This window comes from Netta rufina (assembly GCF_964035555.1).
Source record: "Netta rufina genome assembly, chromosome: 3".
Lineage (NCBI taxonomy): Eukaryota > Metazoa > Chordata > Aves > Anseriformes > Anatidae > Netta > Netta rufina.
The window spans coordinates 119,517,526-119,533,572 of record NC_140125.1 but is presented as its reverse complement, the minus strand read 5'-3'; the positions used below and the strand labels follow the sequence as shown (position 1 = coordinate 119,533,572).

The 16,047-nt window shown below is 42.7% G+C and overlaps 1 protein-coding gene across 8 annotated transcripts in view; it reads left to right on the top strand.

Annotated features, from left to right (window-relative positions):
• Nucleotides 1-16,047, top strand: part of HMBOX1 (homeobox containing 1) — a 117,232-nt gene that overhangs the window by 51,511 nt on the left and 49,674 nt on the right. For all 8 annotated transcript variants that reach the window (XM_084284783.1, XM_084284782.1, XM_084284781.1 and 5 more), the window contains exons 3-5: nucleotides 2,315-2,794; nucleotides 4,776-4,861; nucleotides 14,287-14,397. In XM_084284783.1, the coding sequence (XP_084140909.1) occupies nucleotides 2,328-2,794; nucleotides 4,776-4,861; nucleotides 14,287-14,397 (664 nt within the window). In that variant the 5' untranslated portion in view covers nucleotides 2,315-2,327. The remainder of the gene's footprint in view (nucleotides 1-2,314; nucleotides 2,795-4,775; nucleotides 4,862-14,286; nucleotides 14,398-16,047) is intronic.

Below are 16,047 nucleotides of genomic sequence, written 5' to 3'. Positions count from 1 at the left end.
AGGACATGAAAGTCTTGAGGACATGAAACTTGGTGTTGACAGATAAATAATTCAGGAAACGGTAAGATTAGAAAGACAGGTAAAAAAGATGGCAAAAATGGGTTCATCTCAAAGGAATTCCAGGCTGTGTAAGGGGTTGGTGATGTGAGTCAGTAAGTCAGTGTGGCACTTCTTGCAGAGCTGGATAAAAGGGCTGAGCTTCCCCAAACCCAGAGGCCAAACCCAGCACACGATGTGTGTTTACAGATGCTCCTGGTCAAGCTCTCAATGTCTCAGCCTGAGGTTCAGCTTCCAAATTTCAGTTGTTAACGATTCCAGTCAGTTGCTCGAACACTGCTGCATTGGCTGCCGTGCCCTTGTGTGAGCGGAATAACCCGGGTGCTTGTCTTTTAAGATTGAAAATGGCTCGTACGTTTTCGGTAATTGATTGTCCCGAAGGACAGCACATTCCTACTGGAACGAAGCACTCAAATGGCTGTAGTCCGTCTGTCTTCACAGATGGTCATTTTCTTGGATGGGAGTCATCCCCTTGTATTGTCCTCCTGCTTCCTTTTCCTTACGTACCCATTTCTAATGCTAAAACAATCAAAGGGACTCAATGCTAGCTGTTAGTGGCCGAAGATAAGAGCTTCTTATCGGTTTTGGATTTTCCAGGCTGCAAATGCTATTTTCCTGGATGCGTGCATCCTGGTTTTGTAGCACCACATCCCCACATAGCTATCCTCTAGCTACAGCTCTCCTAAGCAAACCACTTCTCAGGGCCACCCAGGCACATCCATGCTACAGGACTACCCTTAAAAACTGGGTGGCTGCATCCAAACACCATGCTTGTGGCTTCTGGTGTTGTGAGATGTTGCTACCTTGAGATCCTGTTGCTACACCCCCAAAATTTGGTTCTGTGTGATGTGCTTGTCTGAAAGAAGAGTAAAAGCAGTGATGGAAAAAGGCTTCTCGCTCTGTGGTGGCCATTGGGGACCATGTGCTAGGCCCGTGTGCGAGTGCAGAGCTAGGAAAGAGGAGAGATCTCCGAAATCTGTGGAGGTTTATGGGCAGTCCTGTTCCTGGAAGGCCTAGGAAGGCCTGGAGGCCTGGAAGGCCTCATGAGAGCCATTATCCTTCTTGTGGTTTTCCATGGTCCCTGGATTTCTTGCTTGACTTCCCCGAGGCTGCTCTTTGGCTGCTCTTGCTCGTAAGGATTCTGTGTTAGCTTTGTCGTGTCTCCTGGAGTCTGAGTGATTTCTTCACCCTGCTCTCCTGCAGGAACCGCAATAAACCCTTGGCTCTTAAGGAGATGCACAAAAAGGCTGGAGAGTGCCCTGATCCCTTTGCCAAAGTCCATCTGCCTTCCGTCTGCAGTCCCTTCTTCTCCAGATCCTGGGGTCTGAAGGAGGTGATCTCGTCATTTGTATGCCATTTGGCTCTGTCGTGAGGATATTTAGGAAGGGAAAGAGATTAAAGGAGCACATTGTGCTTTTTTCAGGTCCATTTGTGGGCTCTGCAGCAAAGTCATAGGATGCTCGTTGTTCGGATACCTTGGGAAGTTTAGGAGTTAAAAAAAACTTTTGATGAGCCACCATGTTGATGGAGTTACACAAAAAGCCTGCCTTTGGAGGGAAAAAAGCAGCAGACTTTATTTCTTTAAATGAAAGCTCAGTAATAATTGGATGTGCTGCACTTTCCTTCTTAGGGCAGGCGATCTGTGACAACATCCCAGGTTCAAAAGTTTCTAACTTCAGAAATCGGACTTCAGTCAAATCAACTTTGATCCTACAGGCCACGAGAATTTCCGCTCGGCATGTTTTTATCTTCTTTTTTCAAGGTAGCAACAAAAAGTTAGGGCAACTGGAACTCTTTGTACTTCACATTCAAAAGAGTTGTGATTTATAAATCTCATGCTATAACCAGTTAAAATTTCTCCACAAAAACTTCACCTCTGGCCTTGGACCTAGCTGGTCAGTTTGGGAACGTGAGATTTCTGTTTGGATAGTCGGCAACAAGCACAATTTGGTGTGAAAACTGGTTGCAGCCTTAATTACTGACCAGCCACTGCCTCTCTGTAACAGGTTTATTGAAAGCAGATGAGTAGTAACTGGTGGTTTAGTGGAGAAGGTGGAAAGAAAACTAGTTGGAAAGAGGAATGTTGTTTGAAAACTTTGAAGAAATAAGTCTTGCTGCCATGTGCTGAGCCTGATTGGAGATGTGTGGCTTAGTGTCGGACCAGAATTGGGCTTTCCTGTAAGTAAGGTGCTTAACCATGTACCACAGAGAACTGTTGAACTGAAATATTTGCTTTTGCGTTTCACCTTGTTTTCAGTCTGCTGGAAACCATGTCTCACTACACAGACGAACCAAGATTTACCATAGAGCAGATAGACCTGCTTCAGCGCCTGAGACGTACGGGAATGACCAGACATGAAATCCTTCACGCGCTGGAAACCTTGGATCGTCTTGATCAAGAGCATAGCGACAAATTCGGAAGAAGGTCTAGCTACGGAGGCGGTTCCTACAGCAACAGCACCAACAATGTCCCAGCATCTTCCTCTACAGCCACAGCTTCAACACAGACCCAGCATTCGGGGATGTCCCCGTCACCGAGCAACAGTTACGACACCTCCCCACAGCCTTGCACTACTAATCAGAACGGGAGGGAGAGTAACGAGAGGTTGTCTGCGTTCAACGGGAAGATGTCACCTACCCGCTACCCGCTCGCAAACAGCCTGGCTCAAAGGTCGTACAGTTTTGAAGCTTCGGAAGAGGACTTGGACATTGATGACAAAGTGGAAGAGCTGATGAGGTTAGTAGAAGTCTTTGTAAAGAGTTTGGAAAGGCAGAGTAAGAAGTCCCTCAGAAGAAATCAGCGTGTTGGAGGACTGCTCTAGTAATACCAATACCTATCAATAGATAGGTATTACCAGGAAAGTTTTAGTTATTCCCCTGCTAGTTCCCTTATGGTCACTATCTCAGTGCCTCTCTTCTGCCTCTTAGACAATCCCTGGTCACACACAGACGTACCAGAGGCTGTTCTCCTGTTGCAGTGCTTTTTCCCATGCAGTACCAAAGATTAAAATTCATGCTAGCTCACTAAATTTCCACCTTACTCTTATTCAGAAGATTTCTGAGTCTCAGCTCACAGGAGTCTTCCTCCCATAATTGGTACCAGTTGAGTTTCCTTCCATATGTAGTAGGGAAGCTGCTTGGTTAATGATTTCTGCTGTGATCTGCAGTGCATGTATGTTATCTGTTTAGAGTTTGTGTCAGGGGCTGACTCCCTCTTGGATTTGCACAGTCTGCAGATTAGTGCAGGAAAGTAAAAATAATTAAAAAAAAAAAAAAGAAGAAGCAGAAGTCTTTAGTGAGAGCTAGTTTTATTTTTTGTCCAGACTGACCTTCCTTTACTTTTAGCCACTTCCTTTGCGTTATAGCAAAGGTTAAAGGAGGGACTGTTCCACCACGGTGAAAGATGGAGTTGGTGGGCTCAATAGCAAAAGGAAATATAGGAAAAGGCCAAATGTCGCAAAACTATTTGGATTATAATGTTGGAATGTTGTTGTTTTTTGGGGATTTTTTTTTTCTTTTCTTTTCCCCTGAAACCGCAACATTTATGAAATACTTATGGGGTAACTAGGGTCTATAATCTCCCAGATGAAAATATATTTGGAGATTCAGGATACAGGTGTGGCTTTGGGGGAGAGGATTAGAGATGAGCAGCAAGAAAAACCCATCAACCTTGTTCCCTGTCAACTTCAGGATAATGGAATAATACAGGAAGATGAAGAGGATAGCAGCATGCAGGAGTTCCCATTGCTGAAGTTTTAATCATTCCTTTGAGTTTTGGGTTCCTATGAAATAAGTCCCAAGTAATGCTTTTAGTGCTTATTTAAACTGAAACCTCTTTATTTTCAGACATGTGGAGGATGAGTGTTGGGTTCAGAAATAAAAATGAACCCCCCAACACAGTACAACATAGCATTTATTTTGCTTTTTGCAAGCTTAAATCTGCCTTGGAAGCTTCTGGGGCAGGAAGGGAGGAGGAGAAGGAAGATCACCAAATAATAAAGCTTAATAAAGTTACTTTAATTGTCTGCACCTTTCAGGGAAGAAGGGAGGAAGCAGGAGGGAAAAGTATGTGCCTTCCACAATTGAAATTTGCCGTATATCACAGTCCCTATGCAATTGCCAAATTATTTCCCTTTTAGCACAGTCCCTTCTGAACTATCTTTGTGCTCCTTTTAAAAATCTTACAAAGGCTTTAATAACTGGTGCTTGTTCATTCAGTGCAAGCCATGGACTAGGGAGATAGGGATGGGGGATAGAGGTTGCAATATCTTTCTCCTCTGGGTCTTTTCCTTGAAAGGCTGGAGAAAGTTTGTGTACGTGTATTCATTTGTGTAGCTAACCATGCAGACCCTGCTATCCTTTATTTTTTATTTTTGTGCCTCATTTTTATGACTGAGGTTTTTTTTTATGCTGGTATGAGAGATTTATTCATCCCTGTGTAATGAAACTTTGTACATTCCATATGGCAGCCCTGCACCTAATATGAATTATATAGGACATGAGTCATCTATTCTCCTGCTAGGGTACTTTGCTCAAACGTGACACTTGTTAAAAGAAGTGTCCACTGGTGAGGCACTTTGACTATTCTAATGCCTGCCTTCCCCACTCCTCGTCCCCTAAATAAAGGAAATAAAGCCATTTTGCTTCTTCAAAGTGCACTTTGGTCTGTCTGTCTTTTGTGTGCTCTTTTGTTTGTTTTTTTTTTTTTGTTTTGGTAGGAGGGACAGCAGTGTGATAAAGGAGGAAATCAAAGCCTTCCTAGCCAATCGGAGAATTTCCCAAGCAGTTGTTGCACAGGTAACAGGTAAGAGCTCAGGAGTCCTTTCCTCATTTTGGGAAACTGTGTCTAACTGCCTATGTGTGCATGGTGCAGATGCTGGAATATTGCTTGGCTTTCTGCATTGCAGTGCAGATCTGTCAGCTTAGTCATGATAATGTATGCCTTTGATTTAAGACCCATTGTCCCGCACATCATGGAACTTCCCCAGTGAATCACTTGTTCTTTTTTCTTTTTTTTTTTTCTCATGGCTTATGCTAGCAGATTTTATTTTACAGCATTATAATAAGCCCAAAGTTTTTATCTTAGAATGAAACCTTTTTCCTTAATTAGTAAGTTGTTTGTTGCAAATAGATACATATCTACATCTCTGTGGATGGAGGTATATATAATACATATTCATATTGTAAAATGCCTATGAAAAATCTGGAGACACAGCTAAAGCTGGTGTCGCTGCATCCAGCACTCTATGATAGTTGTAAAGTTTTTTCAGTTGCTCGTCTTTGAGTCACAGTTAGTGAAAATCAGATGTGAGGCTGATGGGGATGTCCATTCTGGCTCAGATTTTACCTAGAAGGAGAAGCAGTTCTTTTTCAACCTCTACCTTGTACCTTTTCTCTTTCACATTCAGGACAAATGAGCAAACTGCAGTGATACCATTTACTCCTTTGGTGTATTTCAGAGCTCTTTACAAACACTAATCCTGCTGCTGCTCCATGGGGCACTGTTAGTTCTCCTTTACAGGTCCATTCTGTTTGTCCAGACCAGCATAGCTAGCAGCATACTTAGATGAAGACTTGATGATAAAATAAATACTCAACCCCATATTATAGTTATAACATCTATTCATTTTTAAAACCAAGCTTGAATAAAGATTTTGGAATAGATCCTTTTCAAGGATCCTCAATGACTAGGAATGCCAAACCAACAGGAGGGAAGTTGTTCTTTTTTGCTATTTCCAGTGTTTGAAATGTCATGAGAACCCATCTGCCTGGGAGATCTGGGTTTGCAGACGCTGTGTGTGCTAGCAGTTGAGGTAGGCAGGCAAAAACGGGTGCTTGAGCCGTGGAGCCAGGAATTTCTTCCACATCTGTGGTCTTGGGCAAATTACTTGTCCTTTCCTGGTTTCAGTTTCATCTGTAAAATCATGAGATTAACATTTTCTATTACCCCAAGGAATGTTATTAGCCTTATCAGATGTTAGCACTAGTACTTCAAAAATTTAATGCTAAGTCTACTTGCTTGAATCGGACCTGAACTGTGACATTTTGGCAGTCTGCGGGTCAATCCCTTACTTATGTGCAGTTCTTGCTTGAATATGGTCCCGAAATGTCTCACATCTAAATTAACCACTGCATAGCTTTTTATGAGGGCAGACAACAGAAAAACTTCTGACTCAAAGATTGATCCCCAAAATTCTGGCACCCTTCGTATCTACAGTAAGTCAAAGTAGCCCTCTCCCTTCAAAAGTAGTGCAAAGAGAAAAAATGGCAGAAAATGTTTGTTTGTTGTTTTTTTCTCCCTCAGTCAGTTGGACTACTGCTTGCAGGGCCATTAAATCAGAAATGTTGTGCTAAATCTAAGATGATCTGTATCAGTAAAAGGAGCTGATCTAACTGACCACGTCTCAGTGCATGTCTTGATGCCTCTGTCTTGCAGGTTGACCGTAGCAAAGTCAAGATCAGTCTCTTCACACCTGTCATGTTGCTCCTTCCATCCTCAACCTGTTGTCTTGGGTTTCAGTTGTTAATCATTTACAGACTCATAGAATCATCTCGGCAGGAAAAGACCTTCAAGATTACCAAGTTCAACCGTTAACCTAACCTACCACTAAACCATGTCCACATACACACATCTCCAGGAATCTGTGGTTCCTCCAGGGGCAAGGACTCCACCACTCCCCTGGGCAGCCCCTTCCAACGCTTGACCAGCCTCTCCATTACGAAATTCTTCCTAATGTCCAATCTAAACCTCCCCTGCTGCCACTTGAGAGTATTTTCTTGTGTCCTATCACTTGTCATCTGAGAAAAGAGATGGACACCCTCCTCATTGCTACCTCCTTTTGGTTAGTTGTAGGGAGCGATGAGGCCTCCCCTCAGGGGAGTCAGTGTTTAGCCTCTGGGAGCTTGTCTTGTCTTTGCCAGGCTGTTCCTCCTGTAAGTGAAGCACAGAGTCACAGAATCATGAGGGTTGGAAAAGCCCTCCAAGATCATCTGGTCCAACCATCCCCCTACCACCAATGTCACTGCTAACCCATGTCCCCAGGCACCACGTCCAACCTCTCCTTGAAGACCCCCAGGGACGGTGACTCCACCACCTCCCTGGGCAACCCGTCCCAAGGCCTGACTGCTCTTTCTAAGCAGAAATGTCTCCTCATTTCCAACCTGAACCTCCCCTGGCACAACTTGAGGCCATTCCCTCTGGTCCTGCCACTGGTGACCTGTGAGAAGAGGCCGACCCCCAGCTCCCCACCCCTTCCTTTCAGGCAGTTGCAGAGAGCAATAAGGTCTGCCCTCAGCCTCCTCTTCTCCAGACCTAACACCCCCAGTTCCCTCAGCAGCTCCTCACAGGACTTGTGAGGAGCTTTGTAGCTCCTCACCAGCTTCATAGCCCTGCTCTGGGCACGCTCCAGGGCCTCGATGTCCTTCTTGTAGTAGACCTTTCAGATACGAAAACGAAGTGAATATTTTGCACCTGATGCACTTGCATAAACAAAGGTAGCTGCAAGGCCTGTGCTGTAAGGTGATGCGTGAGTCTTCCCCCTGCCACCCTTTGCAGTTGAACAGTTATCCTCCGTGTATTTGCTGGGGGAAGGTCTGTGGGAGCTGCTTCATTTGAAATGTAACCCTTAGCCTTGTGTATGCAGATGGGTAGCACTTAAGCGACACTATTAAATACATAATTATGGCTGTAGTGAATCTCAAGGAGATTGAAGGGACCGGGTTAAAGAGCATGCTTTACCGGGGGAAGCATCAGCTTCTTTTCAAAGGCACAGTACAGTGAAGAGTGGCTGAAAATATTTCAGGATGGAGACCCAGAGCAGAAGGCATGTGGCCCAGGGCTCTCACTTCCAGACTTGTCTTAGACCTGATGAATGCTGATTTGTGTGTTCTTCAGGTGTGTCCATCACCCCTTCTTGTTCAGAATATATGATCCCAGATGTTATCATCTCCCTATTTAGAGGCTTTCAGGTAAAGATGTTCTGTAAAACATTCATTAAACGAGAGAAAAATAGATAAAATTCAGAGTGATCACTAGGAGATGGCATAGGAAAGGACTATAGGTGTGAAGTGATATCTCTCCAGATTACTGCTCAGCTTCCAGTGATCTGTGTCTCAGGGTTGTCTTCAATGCATTTTACACATCAAGGTGATTTTCTGGCCAGTGAAGGGGCTGTGAAAGCGTGTGAAAGGAGGCGATTCTTCAGGAACAGGTCAGCAACCCAGAGAGGCTGCGCTGCTTACAGCCCGGTGGTGGCGTGGTGGTATGTAGGTCGTGATGCCCTCACTCCTCTCCAGCTCCAGGCATCCTTCACCACCAGTTTAAATCCAAACAGCAAGCTGTTTCTGGAGGCTGGATGTCAGATGTTGGGTGTATTGGACTTGCCCAACCACTGGTTGCCACCCTGCATCAGCTGGAAATCATTTGTTCAGCACTTGAAATAAAATGCAGAATATTATGAGCTCAGCTTTTACCATTCATCTCTTCTGCCCTGGGAAGAGAAGCAAGAAACAAATGAAATGAAAAATGTATGGCTGGCTCTGCCCAGGAGGAGAGTTGTTTGACTTGACCACCCATGCTAAGAACTTTTTCCTTTCAGTCTCTACCTGTTTCTATGCTACTTTAAAAATTCTGCTTGAGTATGTAAGTGGGAGAATGGCATGGAGAGAGGAAAGGAGCAAAATTATATCTGACCCAAAATGATCTTAGACCTTTAGCTAGGAACCTAAAACTTCCTCTTCTTTATTATTGCTGGGTTTGCAGTTGGCTGAATCAGACATAAAAGTGATGAATATTAGTTAAAAAATGTATTTGCATGTCTTCAAACTGCAGGTCTTGGATTAGCTCATCAGAGAGTACTGCATCCTTTGTGCTTACAGTCATCTTTGTCCCCGTTCTATATCTTGTCATCTCTGTCCTTGGTGCAGGAACTTCCACTGCAACTTCTGCAACTCAAAACTTCCATTTTACCTAATTTCATTAATTCTTCAAGGCACTTCAGATTTCATTCAAAAATATCTTTCTTCTTTTTCTTAATTCTAATATTGCAGTGCACTCATGGAATATCAGCCCCAAACCTACAAAATACACCGAACAGGCTTGCATTTACAGCCTCTGCAACTGTAAACTGCTCTTCCTTTTGTTTTTCCTGTGCTGCAGTGAAAGTGGGTGGGAAGTGATGGAGGTCAAGGATATGCAAGAGAGGGACACGGAGCTGGAGGTTAAAGTCAGCTGTTGCAGTAGAACAATTTTTTAGGCTCTCTTAGTCTTGATAAAATTACCAGAAACTTTTAAAGTCATTTAGATAATGAATCTGACATGGAAAATTAAACCTGGAAGACATTCTACAGAGCTGCCTTGTGTACGGAGAGAAGAGAGCAGACTGGAAAATAGTAACAGAATATTAAATGGTGACTTGGAAATAAAGAAATGATTGATAAGAAGCAAAAACCTAGCATAACACTTATTAGTGCTGGTCCTAAATACGGGAGCTGCTTTTTATAGAAACTTTTTTAATGGTGTCTGTAATAAGATAAACAAGAAGCACTTGGGTTGGGCTCTGTATAAATAATCTCCTACTGATAAGAAAAATGACAGTATAAACAGGAGCTAATAATAGTTCCTGCTGAATTTCCTATCTTGTTGTTTGAAGCTCCTTTTCACATAGCTGCAGCTTTCTCGGGGGGTAGCTATTTAGCCCTACGTGGGGCAGGTGAGATGCCAAATTTTCGCAAACGATAATTTGAAGTCGTGCAGTGTGATTTGCTTGAGTTGCCACCAGAATTGTTTCTGGCCAAGTAAGCTATGGTCAGAAGTCGAAGGTTAAAGAGATAAATGTATCCTTGTTAGGCGACGCTGGCTCTTGATTTAGGCTCCAGGTGTAGAAGGAGGGTGGGGGAAATGTTTTCAGAAACTAACATCTTTCTTCTATGTACTACAGTAAAGGAGAGAGGGAGGAGTATTCAGAGATGAGCCCTTTGCAGCCAAGCTAAATGCTTTGATGGATGATGCCTCTGCAAGGTTTGGAAGTGTTGCCTTTTCCATTTTTTACACATAGGGAGAAAAGGAACAAAAAAATAAGTGTTTTCCTGAGGTCACAAGGAAAGCGATTTGTGGTAGAGCAGGAATTTTTATTCAGATTTCTCAATTCTCAGCTTAGTTTTTATGGCACTAACCTATTGTGTGTAAAGAAAATAATAATAATAACAGTAAAAGCATAAGAATAATAAAATGCAGAGGTCATTTTTCAGAAAAAATACATAATGGAACTCTTCAGCGTGCAGTTCTGCTAACCTTCACTGTTAGTCTGCTTGTACAATTCAGTCTTGTCCTTCTGTCTCTGTCTTAATTGATACGAGATCTTCAGGACTTAGCTTTGTATTATGCTAAACACACAAAGCATCTTGTGCAGTGGAGGGCAGCCTCAAAGCAGTGCTGTAACATAAATAAAACCCCCGAAGGTTTGGAACCTACACACAGGGGTGCTCAGCAAACACAAATAGAGACCAAGTGAAATTTAAATAGTTGAATTGTGAAAAGAAAATTACCGAATTAGCGATGATCGGAAGTGGTGAGAAATTAGATGTAAAAAAAAAAAAAAACACAACACAAAACAAAACACAAAACAACTAACATTTCCTTTTTTTAATATTCATGAAAACAGAGGGAAAGATTTGTTTCTGTATGATTTTGATCTTTGCAGGTTTTCTGTAAACAAGCATTTGCTAATCTCCTAAATTGATAGATGTCCTCTGCAAGCACGTATTATGTGATTCTAGGACTTTGCTTACAAACTGAAGAATTAAGACACTGTCAGTTATTTCTTCTCCAAATCTGATGCGTTCCAGGTGCTTCTGAAAATCTCTCCTGGAAGAAACATTAAAGAAATGCAAAACAGTCACTGAACAAATCTATATGGGAAGGTGAAAGCCAGTTACCAGAGACTTGATGAATGGCAGGTTTGAGGTGTCTGAGCAGATTTGTATTGTAGATACCGGTTGCCTTCCCTTGATGATGCATTTTGCCATTTCTTTTATGTATATGGGAGGGAAAATTCTTCCCCATATAATTTATTTAGGAGAGAGTCTACTTGTCCTGTCATCTCCGTTCCGTTTATAATTGCGAACAGTGATTGTACAATGGCAAATTGTAACCTGCTATGGGAAGGAGTGACGTGTGACAGAAGTCAGCATTTTGATTTAATACAATCCTTTGTGATTACCACTTCTTTCTTGGGTATTTTGGGTGAGCAAGCTAGTGGTGCTCATTGCAACGTGTTCCTGCTGATCCCGAGCCTGGAGGACGTCAGACTTCCTTGAGGTCCGTAGTTCAGTTGGAGGGTGAATTTCCTCCAGGCAGCTGGATTTTCAGTACTCCAGAGATCTTCTTTCATTAATCTGCTTCTGGCAGCAGGATGATTTCTTTTTTCCTGCCAGTGCAATTTTCTAAAGTAGCATGATTACAGCCTGTGTGACAGGATGGCACGGGTGGTAGGACTAGTCATTGTCCCCGTGAGTCAACTCTATAAAATCCACGTGAGATACAAGAAACTCTAACGTGATGATCTGGGGGTTTTTAATTGAAAGGGGTGAAGGGTGGGTTTGTGATCTCTGTGCTGGGATCTAGGAGATTCTGGATCCGTCCTTCTGCTGCTGACTTTGCACATGACCTTGAATCATCACCCTTGGATTGTACGGATCCTCTAAACTGAGGCTTCAGATGAGCAAATGAAAAATATTTTGTCTTAAAAAGAGGAGTGGCATAGGTAGTGGATGTGTTCAAGAAGCTCAGCTCTCACTCTGCCTATGAAAGAGGGGAAGAGACTAATAAATACTAGGAAGGAGTGATAGAAAATGTGATGTGAAGGGACTTCTAGAGGTCTGCATCCTTATGAACAAGAGTAAGATCAGCTGGCCAAGCCATCAGCTCACGTGGTGCTGTCTGGGTTTGTGGCATTGCTATAGAAGTTGCTAGCTGACTTTGTGAACCGAGAGGGCTCTCGAGGAGTCCAGCGTGGACGTGGCAGTGCTCAGGGCACTTCTCAGCGTGAATCTTCGGGCTCCTGCTCCTTTGCTTTGTCTCCAGCACATTGCCTGACGTGGCTAACATCTGTACCACTTCGTGACAGTATCAAGCAGCTTCCTGGGCAGAATTTGAGTTTTCCACTCTTGTTGAAGATACTTAATCTCTATTTATAATTTTTATCTAATTATGCTTTGCATTTGTATCTTCTGTTGTTATCCAAACACTCGACGAACACTACTCAACTGCAGTAAGTGTAAGTGGACTGCAGCAAACAAGTAAATTAGTGGTGCTGGAACCCATTGATTAATAGGAACCCATCATCCAAAAGCAGTGAGACACAACTCTTTGTGCCCCATAGCCCTGTAGTAAAGAAATGGCTTTTATAAATCATAACAGTAGGTGGGAGGCTGCAAATTTACAAAACTTGGACCTTTCACTGACAATCAGGTATCTGGATTGCGTGATTTCAACCAGGCTGGCACCTCACTTTGGGCCAGAGAGTTTTGTCAATTGAGATTGATTTATGTTTGGTGTTAGTGTATATATAGTTGGTATATACTGATATATATTTGGTATATATTTGGAATATATTTTGTGTATATATATTTGGTATTACGTGATTTAAATTGGCAGAATCTCAAGTTTGTATTTGGCTGGTGAGTTCCACTTCCCTAGTAGTACAAACCCAATTATCTATCCTGGAATGGGCCCAGGGGAGATGCAGCCCCTGTTGTTTCTGAACTCTTTCATACATCAGGCAAAAGCCGTCTCTGAGAACGGACACTGAGACCATCACTACACGTACAGGAAACCAAACCAAGCCACAGTATGTTCGTGGGCAGAGTTCTGCTGATTAGCAGTCAGTTTCTGTGCTCAGAAAATGCCTATACCTTTTCCATGGGACAATTAAAACTTCAGAGGCTCTGGGATTCGCTGTAACAAGGAGCAGTTAAGAGCATAAAGCCCCGTGATTGTGGAAATCTGGTTGGAGTAAACCCACGTGAATACGGCACCTGAGGTTTGAGTTAAATCATTCTCCCGTTAACTAAATTCTACGTTCAGTGCAAAGAAAGCGTAGTAAAACCCCTTTATTAGAAGCGGTAAAGCTACAGGGGGTTGTTTTTCATGAGTTAAATATGATTATGAGAAAGATCTCATAATCATATTATGATTAATAAAACCTTGGCGCATCTCGGGAGGGGAGAGGCGGATTGATTTCTGCCTGAAAAGCAGTCTTCTACCTGCCTCAGCGCTGGCACCAAGCAGGTGTCGGCACAGGTGGTGCTCAGCAATATATTGTTACTGGGAGCACCTCCTAAAAGTTGAATTCTCGGGAGAGTTTAGATGTTGTTAACCCTTCCTGAGAGCTGAGGAGCCTGGTGGAAGCACGGGGAGCCTCACTGCCAGGGATATTGCTGCAGTTATTCAGCAAATGATTTTCAAGTGAACACACGGTTCCCCTCCTAGCACACCTTTAAACCTCTTGCTTTATTTGGTTCCTCTTCTTCTCATCATGAAATGTCCCTTTCTGCATTGATCTTTCATTTGGTGGCATGCTTTGGAAACAATGGCACTAACTTCTAGGTTTCTTCCCCTTTTAACTATTTTCTTAGAAGTCTTATTTTAAAGATTCTGGAACTTTTTGTCCCTAATCCTGCCTGGATATGTAGGGTTTGAATCCTTTTTCTTTTGTTTCCTGGCTGTTGTAGCAGCTGCTAGCTGTCTTGCTGCATTTCTGGGGTGATTTGATCCATATCACATAAACCCTTTGTGCATTTATCTCCCTTCTTATTCTAGCACCAAATGATAAAAATCTCCCCAGGATCATTCCCTCTGTGTAACAGTGGGTGAGGGACTTATTCCCGGTTCACAGATGAAGAACTTTTTGAACCAGGGAAGCTGTGGTTGAGAATTGGCCAATTCAGTGTCAGCAGATTCGGCTTCCCAGTTTGTGCCCCACTTGCCTGGAGGCTGATTGTGCTGAGCCTGGGGTGAATCTCGAGTGGGGCTGAAAATAGCAAAAAGGGAGAAGTTGAAGCAGTGAGGGATGGGGGAAGAAGCTTGAACTCTACTTTTTCTGTGATCGAGCCATTAACATTGAATTTCTAGGCTTTGTAAGACAACACCTTTTATCAATACATAAACCACTTTAGATATTTTTCAAAGACCAAATTTTCTCTTCCTCCTTGTGTTTTTGTTTCCTCCAGGTATCAGTCAGAGCCGGATCTCCCATTGGCTGTTGCAGCAGGGGTCGGACCTGAGTGAACAAAAGAAAAGGGCATTTTACAGATGGTACCAGCTTGAGAAGACAAATCCTGGTAAACAAATTCACCCTAAACAGCTCCTGCTGTTCTGTTTATGGAGAAAAAAAAAAAAAAAAAGTGCCTTTTGTCACTGGTTTAGATTATTACTGATCATTTACTTGGTGGTGTACTGACGAGGTCTTCCCTCTGACCAGTTTGCTTCTTAGGAATAAATCTGAGCTTTGCTTGCAGCAGTTGACCTAAAACCAAGCCACGGATAGCTCTCTGGGGTTGTAGGTCAAGCTTATGGATGGGATGCGTTGATAGCTGGAGATGTCTCTCTCAAATCCCACCTGCTTCTCCGAATCTCAACATACATCTTAAATCTATAACGAGAAATAAAGCTCTGCATTGTCTGTGGCACACCAACAATCTTCAAAATCAGTTGAATTAATTTCCTTGCATTGTTTTTCTCCATAGATTTTGTTTGACCATGATTCTTATTATTCCCTTTAATGGTTTTATTGTGAAGATCAAAATATTTACATTTAATTTTCCTTAAACAATGGCATGATTAAATTAACTGTAATTGTTTTAAGGAATTTAAGACTTAGCCTCTCTAATGTGAATTTGGCTTCAATATCCAGAACTCTGTTAAGAAGAATTCCAGTGAAAACAGATCCTCAAGACTTCTGCTTTGTGTATGAGCTGTAAATCAAGAGGCTCCAGCTGTCAATTGGCCTGAGAATACTCTAGCTTAAAGTTGGGTGGGTTCAAAGCCAGAGCCAAGCCTGTCCTTTCTGTTAAGCATCTAGAAAATGCTGTAAGGGATGAATGTGCCAAGGGTTGTGAAGTGCTGACAAGCTGCAGGGATCGCTAAGGAGCCTTGATTTTCACAGTGCTCGAAACTTTGATACCAAGGAGCAGCAAAAGTCCTGGAAACCTTTCACTACCAGCATCTTTGTAAGCCTCGTGTCGTACCCCATGAAGTAACTCTCAGCCATTTCCCTCTGATGGAAGATAACACCTCCAAAGTAGTGGATAACACTGGAGGTTTCTTCAGATGGTCTATTTTAGGGGAAAAAAGTATTAAATTTCCTCTCCCAGCAATGAAAACTGCTGCATGGGTTTTTCATTCATTCATTCATGGATTTTTCATGAATTTTTCATTCGAGTATTGTTTGGAGCTGTTTAAGGAGTAGTGTTCTGGTATTCTGTGTTGGGAAAAGAGAATCCTTAGCACAAAATTAGCACTAAAGTCTTTACTTCTCCCTCCTAGCCTTCTTTCTCTCCCTTTATCCACAAGCTCACGTCTTGTTTGTCCTTTCAATCTTGAGAAGCGTCTGAGGAAGGAAAACTAGCGACGCTGAGGTTTGCAGCTTCAATTGAGACAAATCGACACGAACCTCTACTTGTCTCATCCACTGTGTCGCTGAGGTCTTGGTTCACTTTTCTTCGTGCACACATGGGAAAATTTCTTGAAGAGTGGTTATTTGAGTTTAACCTTTTTTTTCAAGGCAGAGGTACCAGACAGCATTTTCAAGAAGTGTAAAAGGCAGAATGGCTCCTCTGCCTATGCCAAGGGATTATTTGGATGCATTTAAATTCCCTTCAGAACCAAACAGCATTTGGTTTATTTTTAGAAGCTGAGGTAAGGGTGGGGAGGCTTGGTTTTCCTGTAGCTGTTGGCGAAATCTAGTTGAGGGAAATGTGATTGTATTTATT